Source organism: Dromiciops gliroides, chromosome 3 (genome assembly GCF_019393635.1).
Source record: "Dromiciops gliroides isolate mDroGli1 chromosome 3, mDroGli1.pri, whole genome shotgun sequence".
In the NCBI taxonomy this organism is placed as follows: domain Eukaryota; kingdom Metazoa; phylum Chordata; class Mammalia; order Microbiotheria; family Microbiotheriidae; genus Dromiciops; species Dromiciops gliroides.
This window is the reverse complement of record NC_057863.1, coordinates 670,567,295-670,584,004: the sequence shown is the minus strand read 5'-3', so window position 1 is coordinate 670,584,004 and position 16,710 is coordinate 670,567,295. Positions and strand designations below refer to the sequence as shown.

The following is a 16,710-nucleotide window of genomic DNA, read 5'->3' as shown; positions in this document are numbered from 1 at the left end:
AATATCTACTAAAATATGAATTACCTAGTTTAACAGAAGAAATAAAATACTTAACCCAATTTTAGAAAAAAGGATGGCATTGACTAGATTACCTAGGTAAAATTGTCATTTTTATTATATTGGCTTTACCTACCCATGAACAACAAATATTTTTGTTTATTTAAATCTGACTTTATTTGTATAAAAAGTGTTTTATGTTTATGTTCATGTAGTTCCTGTGTCTATTTTGGCAGGTATTTTATACTGTCCAGCTTTTTTAAATGTTCTAAAACATATTAAATAATGTTGGTGAGACATGGTGTAATTTCCTTATTTTTCTCTTTTAATTAAATCTATTTTAGCTTTGACTTTGTCTGAGATCATGATTACTACCTCTGCTTTTTCTGCATTTGTAATAGCTTTTTTGCTTGCCTCTTCATTGATCTGAGGAGGGGGAAGAGGCATAGAATTTGGAACTCGAAAACACAAGAACAAAAATGTCTTTGCTTAAAACTTTTTAAATAGATAACAATGCTTTTTTAAAAAAATCTAGAGATAAGTAGTACCTTGCAAAGAACTTGGTGGACAATGAAGCCATGTTGCAAAGAGTTTTTTATCCAATGAAAGGAGAGGCTGGAGAGTCAGTGAGGCTGAATGATCATCTCGAGAAAGCTAGTCACCCAAAGGAAAGAGGGAACAATAGCAACTAGTGATGGGAGGATCAAGGGAGACAGCTCAGTGGTGCATCCGATGGAGCTCTAGGCCTAGAATCAAGAGGAGCTGACTGCAAATCTGGCCTCAGACACTTGCTGCCTATGCGACCCTGGGCAAGTGACAACCCCTGTGTGCCTCAGTTTCCTAACCTATCAAATGGGGCACCGATAGCGCCTGCCTCCCCGCGTTGTTGTGAGGCTTAAATGAGATTCTCTTTGTAAAGCACCATCTAAATGCCCGCGCTGACCGGGGCCCGTTTGTCGGCTGCAGAGAAGCAGCGAGGAGGCGTGGCCGGAGCTCCCCGCCACCGCTGCCTCTCTCCGGGCGGATCGCCGCCCTCTGCCCGTGTCCCCGGCTCGGCTCTCTCGCGGTTCTCCTCCTGCCTCTGGCCGCTCCTTCCAGGGTGTCTCTGTTGGATCTTCGGCCAGCCCGTGGTCACTCGTGGAGGCAGCTCCCCCCGCCCCCCCCCCCTTCCTGCTCTGGGCCCTCACCCCACTGGGTGATCTCTCGGCTCATCAGGCGGCGATGATCTACAGGCAGATATGCTGCCCACCTTTGTCCTCACTGGCCTGGCACGCTCAGCCTCCTGCGAGGCCTGTGGGTTTTGTCTCCTCGCACTGTCACGGTCTCGGGGCCCCAGTCTGTCTCCAGCTCGGGGGCTCCTCCTCCCCAGTGTTCAGGGTCGGACCCCCGTTCCCAAGTCCAGCTCTGGGAACAGGCAGCACGGGCTGCCCACAGGCCCCAGGAGGTCCTCCCACCTCCTCGGCCTCCCAGGGCCCCAAAGCCTGGCTCTCTGGCCCGCAAGGGGCAGCCCCGGGCCCCAAGCCATCCCACAACGCCTGAGCCCCGCTGCCATCCTCAGCGGCAGCCAGGCCCATGACAAATGTGGGGAGGGCCCCGTTCCCCAAACTCATTGGCCTCCCAAGCCCGCAGGGCCCCGCAAACGCACAGAGGGACCAGGGCTCCGAAACAGCCTCCTTCCCGGCCTTCTCCCCTGCTGCCCTTCGGGGCTCACTGAGCTGGGAGGAGAACACCCTCCATCCAGGAAGGAGGGCACGATGGGCCCCTGGCTCTGACACCCCGGGGATGCTGACGGAGCCCAAGCGGCGGAAGCAGCTGGTTCAGCACCAGCTCAGGGGATCTCCAAGCACTGGTTAGACGCCTCTGCGTACCAGGCTCACCGAGAGTGCCCAGAGCCTGCGGCCACGGAGCTGCCCCTCTGGAAAGGCTCGGGGGCGGACGGTCGGCCTCCCACGGGGCCCCGCCCCCTCGGCCAGGTCCCACCCCCACTCCTACAGCCCCGGCCTGGGCCGCTGTCCCCTCCTGTCCTCTTCTGGTCCCTCGGACCCCGCCATGCCCCGCGGAAGCCGCAGCACCCCTGCGCCTACCTCGTCGGGCAGGTGAGCCCCAGGGGCTGGGGACTGCGGAGGACAGGCCCGGGGTGGGGCGGTCACGGCAGCCCGGCCAGGTCATGGTCAAGGTCATCCGGGCGGGAGGCGGCCGCTGCCGGGGGAAGTGCGGGGAAGGGAGAGGGGCCCTCCCGCTGACCTTCTGTCCCTTGGCAGCCGCCCGGCTCCCCCCACGGCTCCAGCTGCAGCCCCCACCCCTGCCCCTGCTCCGGGCAGCGCGCAGCCAGGCCTCCTGTCCCAGATGGCATCCACGGCGGCTGGGGTGGCCGTGGGCTCGGCTGTGGGCCATGTGGTGGGCAGTGCCCTGACTGGGGTCCTCGGCGGGGGCAGCAGTCCTCGGCCAGAGCCGGCCCCCCGCCCGGAACAGGTGAGTCCGAAGGAGCCTCGGCCCGGGCGGGAACAAGGGACGGGGAGGGGGGGGGGCAGGGGTGGAGGAATGGAGGAGGAGGCCTGCGGGGGTGGGGGCCCAGAGAGGGCAGGGCACCGGTCCAAGGTCACACAGGAGCTCTGGGGCCTCCTTCTTGGTTCAGTTAGGGGTGGAGGGAGAAAGCAGCGAAAAGCGGGGAGGGGTCTGCATATTGATCCCCAGAGTGTCCCCCGTTTCTGCTGCAGTGTGTGAAGGGGGTGCCAAGGACAGGCCCTGCTGCCACCTCCTCTGGGATCTCATCTTAGCCTCACCCAAACCCTGGGAGGTAGGGGCTATTGTTAGACTCATTTTACAGTGGAGGAAACTGAGGCTTCCAGAGACATAGCCCACCCCCTCCCTTCCCCCCCAACATGGCAGCCCTCCCCTTTTCCAGATAGAAAAACTGAGGGAAGCCAGAGAAGGGCTACTAGGTGCCCCCAGTCAGTGAGTGACACAACCAGGCCATGAAAGACAGGCTCCGATCGCAGCCCAGTTCTCTGGAGTCCAATAATGTAAACTGCAAAGCTGAGAAAGAGGCTGCCCGAGAGGGCCCTAGGTGGCGCCATAGAGCTCCGCGTCAGCGAGGCTCCTTTTCCTGAGGTCAAATTGGACCTCAGACACTGAATTGTTGGGTGACCCTGGGCCAGTCACTTCACCTCGTTTGCCTCGGTTTCCTCAGCCGTTAAATGAGCTGGAGAAGGAAGTGGCAAACCCTCCAGAAATGGGGCCCCAAGCAGTCAGATAGAACTGAAAAGCCCTTGGGGGAGGGAAGGCTCTGGGAGCCTGTGGAGCCGCCTTCTTCACCCCTCTGAAAAGCTGGTATAGAGAAGGCAAAAGCCTTGGGAGGAAGTGGGAGATGACCCCAAGGCCTGAAGGGGTGGGGCCTTCCCTGGCATCAGGTCAACAAGCATTGATAAAGTGCCTACTGTGTGCTAGACACTGCTGAGGGCAGTGAAGGAAGGCAGAGCACAGGCCCTGCGCTCAGGGAGCTCCCAGGCCAAGGGGGAAGGTGGCGCACCCATGCAGAGGAGGCAAGAAGACCTTCAGGCGTGGGGACAGGCAGGGAGGTAGACGGGAGGAGGCAGCACATCGAGGGCAAAGCCTGGGAGGTGGGAAATGGAAGGTCCAGCCCAGCCCCCTGGAGGGGGTCCGCTCTATTACAGGGGCTGCTGGGGGGGGGGGGCAGGGACAGCTGTCCTCTGAGCTCTGACGTTTGTTGTCTCACTGTGGCTCCCCAGGCTCCCCAGCCAGTGCCGGCAGCCCCTTCGCGGCCCTGCTACTATGAAATCAAGCAGTTCCTGGACTGTTCAACCACACAGAATGACCTAACCTTGTGTGAGGGCTTCAGTGAGGCCCTGAAGCAATGCCAGCGCAGCTATGGTGAGGGGCAGGGGCTGGAGAAACTGAGCCTGAGGCTGGCCTGGGGCCTGGGCGGTGGGCAGGTGGGACTGAGGCTGGCCCGGGGCCTGGGAGGGGGGCAGGGGCACAGGCCAGGACAAAGGCAGGGGGGCTGGGGCCTGGGGCAGGACAGAGAGGGTTGGTAGACATAAAGAGGGGCAAGGTCAGTGTGGCCCTGAGGCTCCCCACCCTGCGTCTCTGTCCTATTCCCAGAAGACCCCCACCCCCTACTCCTGCACCCCATCCCCTGCCCTCACCCATGGGCTCCTCTCCTTACAGGCCTAACCACACTTCTGTGAAGCCAGAACCTTCTGGGGGGGGGGGCTCCCCCTCTGCTAACATCCCCATTGCTTGTAACTCAAGATCAGCTGAGATGAGCCCAGCGGGCAGGAGCTGGTCCCCTTTGGGGATGTCATCTGGAAGGATGCTTGAGAAAAGGCCTATGTTCAATTAAATGGGGGGCATCTCTTTTCCTCGATCTGTGTCTGACTCTGTCTGGCCCGTCAAGGACCTGTGCCCACGGTCACCCTCCAGGCCAGGCCTGCCCACTCTCCTGCAGGCACCCCCCACAGGGCCCATTCTGGATGCTGGGGCACAGGGCCCTGAGCCATCTGCCTCATGCCCCACTCGGGTTGCCATCCCTGGCAAGTCTGAGCCACTGCTCATGGGGATTCCGGGGAGACGGCAATGGCTGGCCCAGCTTCCCTGCCCGGCCCTTCTCACCATCCTCCCACCTCCCTGTGTGCCCATGTCTCTCCCCTTTGGCCTCACTGACAAGAGTGGGGTGGCATGGCGAGGCACCCAGGCTGTGGGTGCAGGTGCCAAGCTGGGAGTTTCTCCTGCAGTATCCTTGCTCACACCCCGTGGGCAGGTGGACTGGGGAGGCAGGGAGAACTCAGAGGGCACTCAGGCCCCTGGTATGGACATGAGCCAGGCACTAAAGTCCTGCCTCCTCCTGTCCCCCCACATAGTGGCAGCCGCTGGCATCCCAGGAAGAAGCTTCAGAAATCTGAGGCTTCAGGGTGTCATCTGTGTGCCAGGGGCTCAGTTGGAGCCCGGCCCCCGTCAACCAAGAGGCCGGTGCCCTTTGTTTGCATGTGGCAAAATGGACAGAGAGAAGTCTGACACAATTCCCTGCCCAGGCTGCCTACCCACCTGGAGCCCCCCCTAGCAAGAAGGTGGGAGATCGGGAGGCCATCGGGCACAGAACCACCCGCTTTTTGCCCAGCCACCCCCTTCATGGCTGCCCTCGGCAAGATCACCTGACTTCTCCTAGGTCATCAGCCCTCCCCTTGTCCCTATGTCTGAGTACCAGCCAACTGGGCCTTTCCCTTCAGGCTGATCCAACTTGGCCAATGCTTATAAAGAGCCTACAACCTCCAACCTGCTATGGCATAGGGATGGGAAGATGGAAGCAGGGATGAGGGGGGGGGGGTTAGGCTCGAAGAGGAGGAGGATCAGAGCTAAGGGAGGGAGGAGGGGGGGAGGGAGGGAGAGCAGGAGAAGAGAGGGAGGGAGGATGGAGGAAGGGAGGGAAGAGGGAGGGCAAGAGAAGAGAGGGAGGAAGGGAGGGAAGGAGAAGAGAGGGAGGGAGGGAGGAGGGAGGGAGGGAGGAGGGAAGGACAGACATTGGGCTGTGCTACAAGCTATGCTCTAGGAGGTCGAGCCCTGGGTGGCCGGGCCAGCCCTGTGCCTCAGAGGGTCTCTATGTGGGATCTCTCTGGGTTTCTCTGAGGTCCTACCTCATAAGGACAGAGGCCAGGGCACAGTAGGACCTTGGCCTTCCCCCAGGGCCCTCCCGCTCCAGCTAGGGCCTGGCTGGGCCCAGGACTGGGGCCCAGAGGAGGACAGGGGTGCACAGCAGGGAACGTAGCCAGCCACCTGGGGCAGCCTATGGTAGGAGGTGGTGGTCTTTGTGCCCACAGGTGGGGGCTTAGGAGGGAGCCTGAGAGGTCAGCTGGCCCAATCCCCTGATGGGCATTGAGATGGGAGGAAGAAGTCCAGAGTGGGCAGGGAATGGCACTGGTCACCCAGACCTAAATAAAGTCTCAGCAGGCGGAGGCCATGCCTGGCAGCTGAGAGGGCAGCTAGGCAGTAGCAGGGTTCTGGCAAGAGTCAAGGTCAGGGGTCATCTCAGGTCAGCCTGAGGCCATGCTGGGCTTGAGGACAGGACAAGACCCAGGGCGAGGCTGAGGGCACCATGCTTGGGATCCGGGTGACATCATGTATTTGCTTGCCAGGAGGAGCCTGGGCTAAGCCGATGGAGCAGTGGGGGTGAGGGCCAGGCCCAGGGTCAGTCTGAGCCAGATGGGGGGCTCCGGGACCAGAGTCCTCTGGGCTGGACTCACATCGGGCTCCAAGGCTCAGACCAGTACCAGTGGTTGAGGCTAGTCTGGGCCAGGGCAGGCCCAGGGCCGGGGCTTGGTCTGGGGCCGCTGAAGCAGCCCAGGGCGGGGTTAGGGACCGGAGGCAGAAGGCCCTCGAGAGGACAGGGTCTCATTGGCCCAGCTGGCTGAGGGATCAAGCCAGGCTCTGTGCCAGGCCCCTCTCTGCCCCCTGCCCAGGCTCTCCCCTCCCCCATAGCCTGGGCCGCAGGCCCCCACCTGGTCCTTCCCCCCATCCAGCATCAGCTTCCTCTCCACCAACGGCCCAGGCTCAGGTGGCCCTGATCCTCAGCCTTCTCTCTGGCTGTATGCAGGGAAAAGGGCCTCAGCTGGTCCCTGCACACACACACACACACACACACCCTCCCCTGCCTTCCCAACAGCCAGGAGCAAGAAATGGGCAGGAAGTGGCTGAGGCCAGTGCCCAGCGGGGGCCCGAGTCCACCTGGCTCTCAAGGCTGTGCTGCTGTGGGCATCACTGGGCACAGTGGCACGTGTCCCCTCCCTGGGCCCTGGGCTCTCACTTCTTAGGACCCAGAAGCCCCTGGGCAGGGAGTTTCCACACCTGTAAAGAGGGTTCTGGTCCTGTTCTCTGAGCAGGCACCACACACGGATTTGTTCCCATTTCCCAGAGGAGAAGGCTGAGGCTGGGGCAGGGGGTGGGGGTGGGGCAGATTCCTGTTCAGGAAAGGGCTGGACATGGGGACTACTGAGGTCCCAGCCTTCTCTGACCCCCTAGGGTTCCGGGAAAACCCAAGATAGGGGACAACCCACAAGGGTTTCAAAAGGCCCCAGTGTTTCCTCCTGGATAGGGCAAGAGCCTAGTGCCCAGGAACACCCTCAGATGTGGTGCCAGGCCCAAGTCCTGGTGCCCATGATGACCCTCAGGTATAGTGCTAAGCCTGGGTCCCCATGCCCTCAGTGACCCTCGAATGTGGTACCAGGCCTAGGTCCTGGTACCCACAATGAGTCTCATACTTGGTGCCAGGCTCGGGTCCCCATGCCCACGATGACCCTCATATGTGGTGCCAAGCCTGGGTCTGAATGCCCAAATGACCCTCAAATCTGGTACCAGGCCCAGGTCCTAGTGCCCACAATGACTCTTGGACTTGGTGCCAAGACAGGATCCTGATGCCCACCCTGATGTTTAGATGGGGTGCCAGGCCTGGGTCCCAGTGCCCACAATGTGGTATCACAATGACTCTCGGACTTGGTGCCAGGACAGGGTTCCCATGCCCACCATGATGCTCAGATGGGGTGCCAGGCCCGGGTCCTGGAGACTTCCATTAAGGCCCAGGGAAAGGAATTTTCAGGACCAGAGGAGACCAACAGGGTTACAGACTGGCTGCTCCCTCCCTCCGGGTCCCCATGGGCAGCAGTGAGGGCTGGCGGGTCTGGCAGATGGGTCCAGCTCATTTATTGCCTGAATCAGCAGCTTGTCAGATACAGAACAAGGGACACCCTGCCCTGCCCCTCATCCTCCCTGTCCCCAAGTCCTGGCGTCTCTGCCCAGGCCTGGCTCAGTCAGTAACCGGCGGGCACCCCGCCCTTGCGGGAGTCTGAGGCAGCAGCCCAGCCCTTAGGGGTGCTCACAATGGCCTGAACCACACCAATGAAGTCATCAGTCTTAGTCTTAGTCTCAGTGATATGTTTCCGGTCCCTGAGCTCGGACCCCACATCCTGGAATAGAGAAGCTTGGCCTCAGCCTGGGGAGGGTGGGGGCCAAGGCAGGTACACAGTGTGCCACCTCCGCCTCCCCGGCAATGGACACACGGACAAGGGAGCACTGTGGGGCGGGGGAGGGAGGGGAGGTGGTCTTCCTCCCTCCTCTCTCTCCCTCCCCTCCTTCTCTCTCTCCCTCCCTCTCCTCCCTCCCCCTCCCTCCCTCCCTCCTCCCTCCCTCCCTCCCTCCTCCTCCCCCCCCCCCTTCCTCCCCCCCTCCCCCCTTCCTCCCTCCCCCTCCCTCCTCCCTCCCCCTCCCTCCTCCTCTCTCCCTCCTCCCTCCCTCTCTCCCTCCTCCCTCCCTCTCTCCCTCCCTTCCCCACCCTCTCTCTGCCAGGCTCAAGCCAGTGGGAGAATGGTACCCAAGGCTGGCCTGGGAGCTCAGCCCGAGCCCGGCCTTGCTCTTTCCCCTGACGGCCTCCCTCCCTAACACACCTTTTCCAACTCATCCTCCACCGTGGTGGTGTTTGGGAGGAGCTGATTGTGTAGCCGTGGCTCCTCCACAGCCCTCTTCACATCGTAGCCAAACCAGAAGTGGTTGATGATTGCCTGGGGAAGGAGAGGGAAGGTCTCAGGACCAGCCTGCCTGCTCGGCCGGTTCCCGCCCGCCTGCCACAGTTCACTGCTCCCTCCCTCACTGGCTTCACTAACTGGATGAGGCACAATCTGACATGTGGGTTGGAGCAGGGATGGGGGGCCAGGGAGCAGCCTCCCCCCAGCCCCTGCTGAGGCCTCATAGGCAAAGACCACTGCGGGTTATGCCGAGAGGGGCTGTCGTGGCCTGGTTACATCTCATCTGGAGGCCTGGGAGAACTTCTGGGTCCCCCCCTCCCCCAACATGTTAGAAAGGACAGAAGGGCAGCCGGCTTGGTGAGGGACCCTGAAGGCTGTCCCCTAGATGGGGACTCTGGTTTGGGCTCCATGGAGAGCAATGATTGAGGCTGACGGCAGCCGTGAGCGCTATCCAGCTGGGGAAGGGGCTTCCAAACAATGGATGACCACTTCCGGGCACGTGCTCTGTCATTCTCTTTCCTCTTGGGGATTTGGGGCTGCCCAAGAGTGATGCCCAGGTAGAGTCCAGGTCCTAGGAGGGCAGAGGCCCGTGGGACGGACTCTCGCCTCCCTGGTCCCCCCCTCCCAACCCGGCCCCAGATCCCCCTAGCGCTGCTGACGCCCAGGTCTACTTCAGACAAACCACCGAGTCTGCCGCCCTGTGGCACTCGCCCGGCTGACGCTGCCTTTTTGTGCAAAGCCAAGGCATTATCACGGGCCTCCACAGGGAATGAAAACTCTTCCAGAGGTCATCTCAGCAGCTCGTGGGAGCCTGCTTCTGCCACCCAGCAAGTCAGAGACGTCCCCAACCCGGTCTCCCCAGAGAAGCCAAGCCTGCCCTCTGGGGATCTCTCCGAGGTGCTGACACAAATGTGACAGCTCAGGGCAGAGCTGGCCATAGGAGGCCGGGCTCCTCCCCTGGAGACCCAAGCCATTAATAGCTACTGAAGCCCACCGAGCCCATCCAAATAGATGCCCAACCCAGCCCTTTCTCTGTATGCTTGGCTAGAATCTGCCCGGCATTCCCCCAGTCTCCTGCCTGGCAGCCCTGGCACAGAGGGGAAGTGTGGGGCATGGCAGTGGGCATGAGCGCAGCGAGTGGGGCACGGGGAACATGAGTACAGGGTACAGGAAGGACATGGACCCCTCAGGCTCCAAGTCCTGCTGACCCTCCCTCTCATACCCTCTGCCATCTATCCTCACATTCTCTCTCTTATGCACAGATTTGGTCACATTCCTCCTCTGCTCACATCCTTTTGATAGCTCCCTATTGCCAAGAGCCTGGCATTCAAAGTCATTGTTCCTTCCCATACTCTCAGTGTGGGGAATTCCTCCCCAGCTTGCTGGCCCCTCAGCCTTCCCCTGGGCGGTGGTAGTCAGGTGTGGCCCGCGCTGGGTGTGGGGCCCTGGAGGATGAGGGTGGGCAGGTGGGGATAGGAAGCAGGATGGATAGAATGCCACAAGGCCACACAATGAATCCACTTGGGGTCATGAATGTGGGGCTGGAAAGGGCTCCCAAGACCACCCGAGAATGTCTGGGGCTGAGGGAAGGCAGCAGACATGGGGAGAAGGAAGGACCCGCGTGGCCTGCCCCCCCCCCACCTCACCCGATACCCATGCTGCCTACCAAGGCTGTGGCCGTGGTGATCTGGGTGCCACCGGACGCACCAACCACCATTCTGACCTTCTTGTCCTTACCCACCACGATCGTAGGGCACATGGAAGAAAGAGGCTGTTTGCCTGCCGGGCAAAGATGCACCATACACGTCACAGGCATGTCTCACACAAATGCTACACGAGCACGAAGTGTGGCAACACACAGGCATGTCCTGCATCCATGAATTGCAATGCTCCCTCACATGGAAACACACACACACACACCCCTTACGTCACACTCACACATACCCTCACACCCCCTACATCACACTCACCCTCTCTTCCTTACATCCTTCCACTCACACACTCACACTCTCTCACTCATACACATAGACACCCTTATATATACCCTTACACTCACACTCACACACACCCTCACACTCTCTTACTTACACACATACACCCTTATAAACACCCTTATACTCACACTCACACATACCCTCATACTCATTCATTCACACACATATACCCTTTCATATATCCTTACACTCACACACACTCTCACACACATACACTCTTACACTCAGGCACATATATACTCATATACATATACACACTCACAACCTTATACTCATACTCACACACACCCTTTTGCACACACACTCACACACATACATACTCTTGTATTCACATATACACTCAAGCACACTCACACACACATACCCTTATGCTCTCAAACACTCACTGTACCCATCAGACACACAGACTCAGGCCAAGTCACCTATTTCCCCCCCCCCAACCTGTTCCACCCTGATCCCTCCCAGTCTCCCTCCCTGCCCCACCCAGGGGTACCTGGTTGAATGAAGTTGGCTGGGGATGGGGGGACCCCAAAGTCGTTGATGATGTTGGGGGAGCTGAAGTCATCCATCTCATCATTGAAGACAATGCCACTGCTCTGAGACAGAATCTTGGAACCAAAGCTTCAAAGGCAGTAGGGGAAGGGAGTGGGAGGGGAAGACAGAGAGGCTGCTGGGAAAATGACCTTGGGGACTGACTTGGCCCCTTCCAGCCCCAGCCCTGACCTACAAAAGAGGCCCAGGCCCTTCCCTAGCTGGATCAGCTCAGGCCCCAGCAAGGGACCCACGGACCCCTCCTTGTCCTAGGGCAGGCCTCTTCCCCCTCCCTACTGGGGATGTCTCCAGCACCTACTAGAGATTGATGGTGCTGGTAGCAGACACGGCAGAGCCGTCCGCATCCACCACAGACAAGTGAGCCGTTCCCCCGTCATCGGGTGTGAAGTACTCAGGCTCATAATAGTTAGAATTGTGTGTCTCATTGTCGGTGATCCGAGCCCGGAGCTGGTTGGCAAAGTGCTCTGAGGTCATGTTCTGGATCACCTGCCGAAAGAACCCCAATGTGAGGAGCGGGAAGAGCGGGGAACTGCAGCAGTCTCTCAGCAGAGGCCAGACCCTCATCAGTGACACAGGCTAGCCCGTGCCTGAGCCCTAAGAGGAAGAAGGCAGGGCAGCTCAGTGGTCAGCAGGGGTCAGTAGTGACTAGTGAGGGGGCATGATGGGTGAAGAGCTGGCCTGGAGTTGGCCATCAGCCGAGTGACCCCACTCCCCGTCCTGTCTCCTCTCTGGGCCTCCTGCTCCCCTACCTTCCATCCCACATCATCTTCTAGACACAGGGGTCACCTGACCAGGCGCCTTCCCTGCCTGAGAACCGCCACAGTTCCCTAGATCTCTAAGACCTCTCAGTCTGGCACCCAAAGCCTTCCACCCCTCCCCTCCCCTCCAGCCACCCTTGGACCTTTCAGCATCTCATTCTTACGTTCACTCCCTGAACTTGACCGTCCATCTCCCCCCTCCATGCCTTTTCCCAGACCCCTTCCCCCTCCCCCCATGCCCTCCATCAGCCCCATAGCACATCATGCCTATCCTCACGTGAGCCATGTGACAACCTCAGGCCGGTTGTCCCTGTCTTACAGAAAAGGAAACTGAGGTTCAGTGAGGGCAGTGACTGGCCCAAGGTCACACAGCTGGCCTCAGGAGCAGGCTCTCCACACCCCCAGCCCATCGTTCACTCTGCCTAGGAGGCCCCACAGCCGCTCTCTGGGCACATGCTGAATGTCAGCTTCCTGAGCGCACGAGCCCTCTCACTTCTGGGTTGGCATCTCCAAGGCCCAGAGGATCGGCCCTGGCCCTGGGCTTCCTCCCTCTCCCCAGTCCCATTCGGCCATGCCCCTGCACCCCCTACTGGGGGGCACAAGCCTCTTACGCCAGACACATTCACAAACTTGGGGTCCCCCAGGAGTGTCCTCTTGGCATAGGCAAAGCGGAAGGCCTCCACAATGCGGTGGTAGGTCAGGCCTTTCTGCTTCCTGTCCACGCTTGCCGCTGAGAAGTTGTACCCTGGCACGGGGAGAGGGGAAAGGTCAGCCCAGGACAGGAGGCCTGCTCTCCTAGCACCCCACCTCCCCCAACGTGGTCCCCTGGCCTGGGGAGCCCAGACTGGGGGCCACTTCCAAACGGAGGCTGGTGTTTGGGCCTTGGGGGCGAATGGCCAGGTCAGGAGAGAGGTTGGCATGGCCTCGCTGGGCAGCCTTAGCAGTGTCAGAAGGAGATGCCCTCTTCATGCCTCGCTCCCATGGGCACACAAGCCCTTCACCTGACCTGCAGCCATAGCAGCGACCCCTCCGTGGGGGCTCATCCTGAGGGGGCCGGGGAGCAGGCGCCGGCTTGGGCCACTCACCTTTGAGGACATTCAGGATGAGGCTGAGCACGGGGCCGCTCAGGGGCGCGCTGGGTGTGTAGACGATGTGGTCGCCCAAGGTGAAGTTCAGGGGGTTCGTGATCAGCTCAGCCCGGTAGCTGCTCAGGTCGTCCAGACTCAGTATCCCCCCTGGGCAGAGGACAGAGAGCCCCCATCTCCATTTATGCTACAGTCATGAAATCCCCACAGGGTCCAGCAGCATTAGCCTGGGGAGGCTCATCCTCCAAGTATGGGGGGGCTGAGGGTCACTTGGGGCCATCCTGGGGTCACCCTCCAAGTATGGGGGGGCTGAGGGTCACTTGGGGCCATCCTGGGGTCACCCTCCAAGAATGGGGGAGCTGAGGGTCACTTGGGGCCATCCTGGGGTCACCCTCTAAGAATGGGGGGCTGAGGGTCGCTCGGGGCCATCCTCCAAGTATGGGGGGCTAAGAGTCACTTTTCTCCTTCCTAATAAGCAGAATGAGTTGTTCCGGAAGGTGCTGAGCTCCCTCCCAGCGGAGGCTGCCGCTCTGTCCACATGGGGTCGAGCAGGAAGTTTGCCCAGCCCACACTGAGGTTTCTAACAAGTGCTGAGAGGCCTCTTTGAAAGAGAAGGCCATGGGGCAGCTAGATGGCACAGTGGATAGAGCACCGGCCCTGGAGTCAGGAGTACCTGAGTTCAAATCCGGCCTCAGACACTTAACACTTACTAGCTGTGTGACCCTAGGCAAGTCACTTAACCCCAATTGCCTCACTAAAAAAAAAAAAAAGAAAGAAAGAGAAGGCCAGGGAGGGGCCGATGGAGGCCTCTCCTCCTGAGGTAGTCCCTTCCACGCTGGGAGGACTGGGATGGGCAGGAAGCATCTGCCTTGATTGGCTTGCGCAATTGTTCCTGGTTCTGCCTCAGGCAACCAGCCCAGCCCGTCCCCTCCTCTGTGGGGGACCCAGGTGCAGTGACAGCTACAGCCCCATTGAGGGGGGGGGGGGCTTCTCTCTTCCAGACTCGCTCCCATGCAGCACAGGCAGGAGTTCCTCTTCTGAACAGGCCCTAACACAGGTGTGACGCTCAGAGCATGGAGGCCCAGGAAGTGCCAGGCCCTTCCCCTTGGGGCCTTAACATGTGAGGAACAGCTCAGACCCTCCCAGAGGCCTGGACGCCAGAGCCTCACCAGCCTCACCTGCTGTCCGGACATCCTGGACAATCTGTTGGGCCAGACTCCCAGTGTAGAAGGCGTCTGCACCCTCCTGGGCCAGCTTCTCGTAGGTCACGGCCAGCTGGGGCATCCTCACCGGCTCGCCCTCTTTCAGAATCTTCCCATCCTTACAGAACACTTGGCTGGGTATTGGGAGGTGGGAGGGAAGATCTCTCATCACCCATGATAGGGTGACAGGCCCGAACCAGAGACAGAGCGGGGTGCCACCCAACTGCCAGTGGGCCCGGGACCCCAAGTTTCCTTCAAAGACGAGAGGGGGGAGGAGCTAGAGACTCCGGCTTCGGGCTAGCCAGTGGGCCAGGGGGCTCATCCCAGAACCCTGTGGGGTAAGAGCTGGCCAGCAGGGCCAGGGCCGGTGCCAAAGGCCGGCCCTGGACCCCAGCGGGCCGGTAGCATTTCCCACAAGGCCCTTGAAAAGGGTCATTGACAAGGCTTACCAGAGCCCAGGCCTGCTCTCAATGATCTCCCGCCGCTTGAAGAGGGCAGTTGCCAGGGCCTTGCCCACCGGAAAGCCCTCTCGGGCCAGCTGGATGCTGGGCTGGAAGAGGCGGGCCCAAGGCAGCCTGCCGTGCCGCTGGTGGGCCAGCTCGTAGCCGCGGATCTCCCCAGGGACAGCCACGGACAGGCCCCCTGAGGGGGAGGCAAAGCAGGCCAGTGGTCAGAGCGCTACCCGCCCGCCTGGCCAGTCCCCCTAGAGTGGGTGGGAAGACAAACCCGAGGGGGCCAAGGCTGCCCTGGGAAGGCCCGTGCTCTCCTGGCTCCCCTCCCCCGGGCCACGTCCCCTCACTCCAGCATCCCCCAGGCTCCATCCTGGGCCCTGGGCTCGGCTCCCTCTGTCCCACTTCACGTGGGGATCTCACCTGCCCCTCTCTGCTCATGATCCCTGCCCTGCCCTGCCCTCTCTGCTGACCTCCATCCCGCATCCCCAGCTGCCTCCCAGACATCTCCCATTGGACGTCCAGCGGACACCTTGTTCCCAGCACGTCCGGAGCCAAGCCCTTCAGCCTTCCAAACTTCCCCATCCTCTCCCCCTGGTCACAGCCAGCCAACAAGCATCTATTAGGCACCTATGATGTGCCAGACACGGTGCCAAGGCTAATGGGAGGAGGGGCCTGCAGAAGGCAGGATTTAGGGAGGTGGAGGCTCCCAGGCGGGCACGGCCAGGATAAATGCCGGCAGTCAGGAGATGGCTGCAGGGGAAGGCCAGGGCCACCATATCTAAGAGGACCCAGAGGAGACTGGAAAGGATGGGGCTGCAGGGCGGGCGCCAAAGGAGGGATAGGGAGCCACTGCAGGTTACTGAGTGGAGGTGGGGAGCGATAGGGTCCAATCCGAGGCCCCCGGGCTCGGAACCCAGGAGTCATCCTGGAACCCCTTCCACAGATCAGAGCTGTGGCCAAGGCTGTTCGCTCCTTTCCATGTTCACCTTGTTAACACCTCTCCCCCCTCCTCTGACCTTGCCCCCACCCTCATCTCCTCACACCTGGACTATGGCACTCACTGCCTCCCTGGGTCTCTCCTCACTCCAGTACATTCTCTATTCAGACACCAAAGGTCCGACCATGTCACCCTCTCCTACTCCCTAGGGGCTCCAGAGTCAAATACAAAATCCTCTGGTTGGTATTCAAAGCCCTCCACAAGTCAGTCCCTTGCTACCTTTTCAGCTGTATGACACATTATTCCATTAGTGAGACTGCCCCTCTTACTGTTGGTAACATTCAGTGCTCATGTGGGGACACCTCTGCTCTGCCCAGGATGCTCTCTTCCATCCTCAGCCTCCCCAAAGCCCTGCTCTCTTTCCAGACTTGCCCCAACACCACTCTAGATGTGGCCTTTCTTCATGCGCCTTCTGCTCATTCTCTCCCTCCAAAATTGTCCTGTGAATCCATAAGGGAGAGGAAGGGAGGGGCCCTTCCACCCAGCTGTGGTTGTGGTCACAGAAGACCCCAAGGCATCAGTGAGGCAGCTAGGGAGGTGGCATGGTGGGCAGAGCACCTGACCCAGAGTTCAGAAGCCTCAAGTTCAAATTCAGTCTCAGACACCAGCTGGGTGGTCTCAGGTAAATGATCTAACCTGTCTGCCTCAGTTTCTTCATCTGTAACATTGGGATAAGAATAGTGCCTCTTTCTCCTCTCATTGTAAGGATCAAACGAGATATTGTTCAAGTTCTTTGAACCCTTAAAGCCCTATAGAAGTGCTGGCTATCACTATTATCCTGACCCTAATCCCTGAAGAAGGGAATAACACATTGATGGGCACTCATGAGCAGTAGCAGGAGGCGTACAATCCTACAGGGTCATCACAGATAAGCCCCATCCCAAGGGTAGCCCCCTTTCTTGGCTACCCCTCCACCTCAGCTTCTGAAGGGGAGCCTGTGGGGCTCTACCCCATGACATTGCTCATGAGCCCCACCAGCGTAATTCCCACTAGCAATCAGCTAGTAGATACAATTAGCTCTTGGCAAAAATATTTAATAAGATGGCAGAGGAAAAACAATACCCTAAAACATTTCCCCCCTAAACCTGGGGGCACGTTCTCCCACAAATACTTATTGTGTCCTTGGGAAGAATGGGCTCAAACTT

The 16,710-nt window shown here is 59.6% G+C and overlaps 2 protein-coding genes across 7 annotated transcripts in view; one reads left to right on the top strand and one right to left on the bottom strand.

Moving 5' to 3' along the window:
• The first annotated feature begins 1,219 nt into the window (after positions 1 to 1,219).
• On the top strand, positions 1,220 to 4,384 carry CHCHD10 (coiled-coil-helix-coiled-coil-helix domain containing 10). Of its 3 annotated transcripts, none has more exons than XM_043991001.1 (4): positions 1,735 to 2,093; positions 2,259 to 2,469; positions 3,756 to 3,888; positions 4,186 to 4,384. In XM_043991001.1, the coding sequence occupies exons 1-4, from the start codon at positions 2,047 to 2,049 to the stop codon at positions 4,203 to 4,205; spliced, it is 411 nt and encodes a 136-aa protein (XP_043846936.1). In that variant the 5' UTR covers positions 1,735 to 2,046; the 3' UTR covers positions 4,206 to 4,384. The 3 variants fall into 3 exon arrangements, 2 of the variants coding, with proteins under 2 accessions (XP_043846936.1, XP_043846935.1); XM_043991000.1 differs by having other exon boundaries at positions 1,821 to 2,093; positions 3,747 to 3,888; XR_006355476.1 differs by lacking the exons at positions 2,259 to 2,469; positions 4,186 to 4,384 and having other exon boundaries at positions 1,220 to 2,093; positions 3,747 to 3,883.
• A 3,314-nt stretch (positions 4,385 to 7,698) lies between these two features.
• LOC122745488 (glutathione hydrolase 1 proenzyme-like) overlaps positions 7,699 to 16,710 on the bottom strand; it is an 85,572-nt gene continuing 76,560 nt past the window's right edge. For all 4 annotated transcript variants that reach the window (XM_043990814.1, XM_043990813.1, XM_043990812.1 and 1 more), the window contains exons 6-14: positions 14,566 to 14,758; positions 14,093 to 14,250; positions 12,915 to 13,064; positions 12,441 to 12,574; positions 11,370 to 11,557; positions 11,013 to 11,140; positions 10,192 to 10,304; positions 8,448 to 8,561; positions 7,699 to 7,970 (exon numbers count right to left, since the gene is read on the bottom strand). In XM_043990814.1, coding sequence (XP_043846749.1) covers positions 7,815 to 7,970; positions 8,448 to 8,561; positions 10,192 to 10,304; positions 11,013 to 11,140; positions 11,370 to 11,557; positions 12,441 to 12,574; positions 12,915 to 13,064; positions 14,093 to 14,250; positions 14,566 to 14,758 — 1,334 coding nt within the window. In that variant the 3' untranslated portion in view covers positions 7,699 to 7,814. The remainder of the gene's footprint in view (positions 7,971 to 8,447; positions 8,562 to 10,191; positions 10,305 to 11,012; positions 11,141 to 11,369; positions 11,558 to 12,440; positions 12,575 to 12,914; positions 13,065 to 14,092; positions 14,251 to 14,565; positions 14,759 to 16,710) is intronic.

Coding starts and splice junctions, on each gene's coding strand:
- CHCHD10 (XM_043991000.1), top strand. CDS start 2,047: ATGCCCCGCGGAAGCCGCAGCACCCCTGCGCCTACCTCGTCGGGCAG. Junction 2,470..3,746: donor CGGCCCCCCGCCCGGAACAG/GTGAGTCCGAAG, acceptor GTGGCTCCCCAG/GCTCCCCAGCCAGTGCCGGC. Junction 3,889..4,185: donor GCAATGCCAGCGCAGCTATG/GTGAGGGGCAGG, acceptor CTCTCCTTACAG/GCCTAACCACACTTCTGTGA.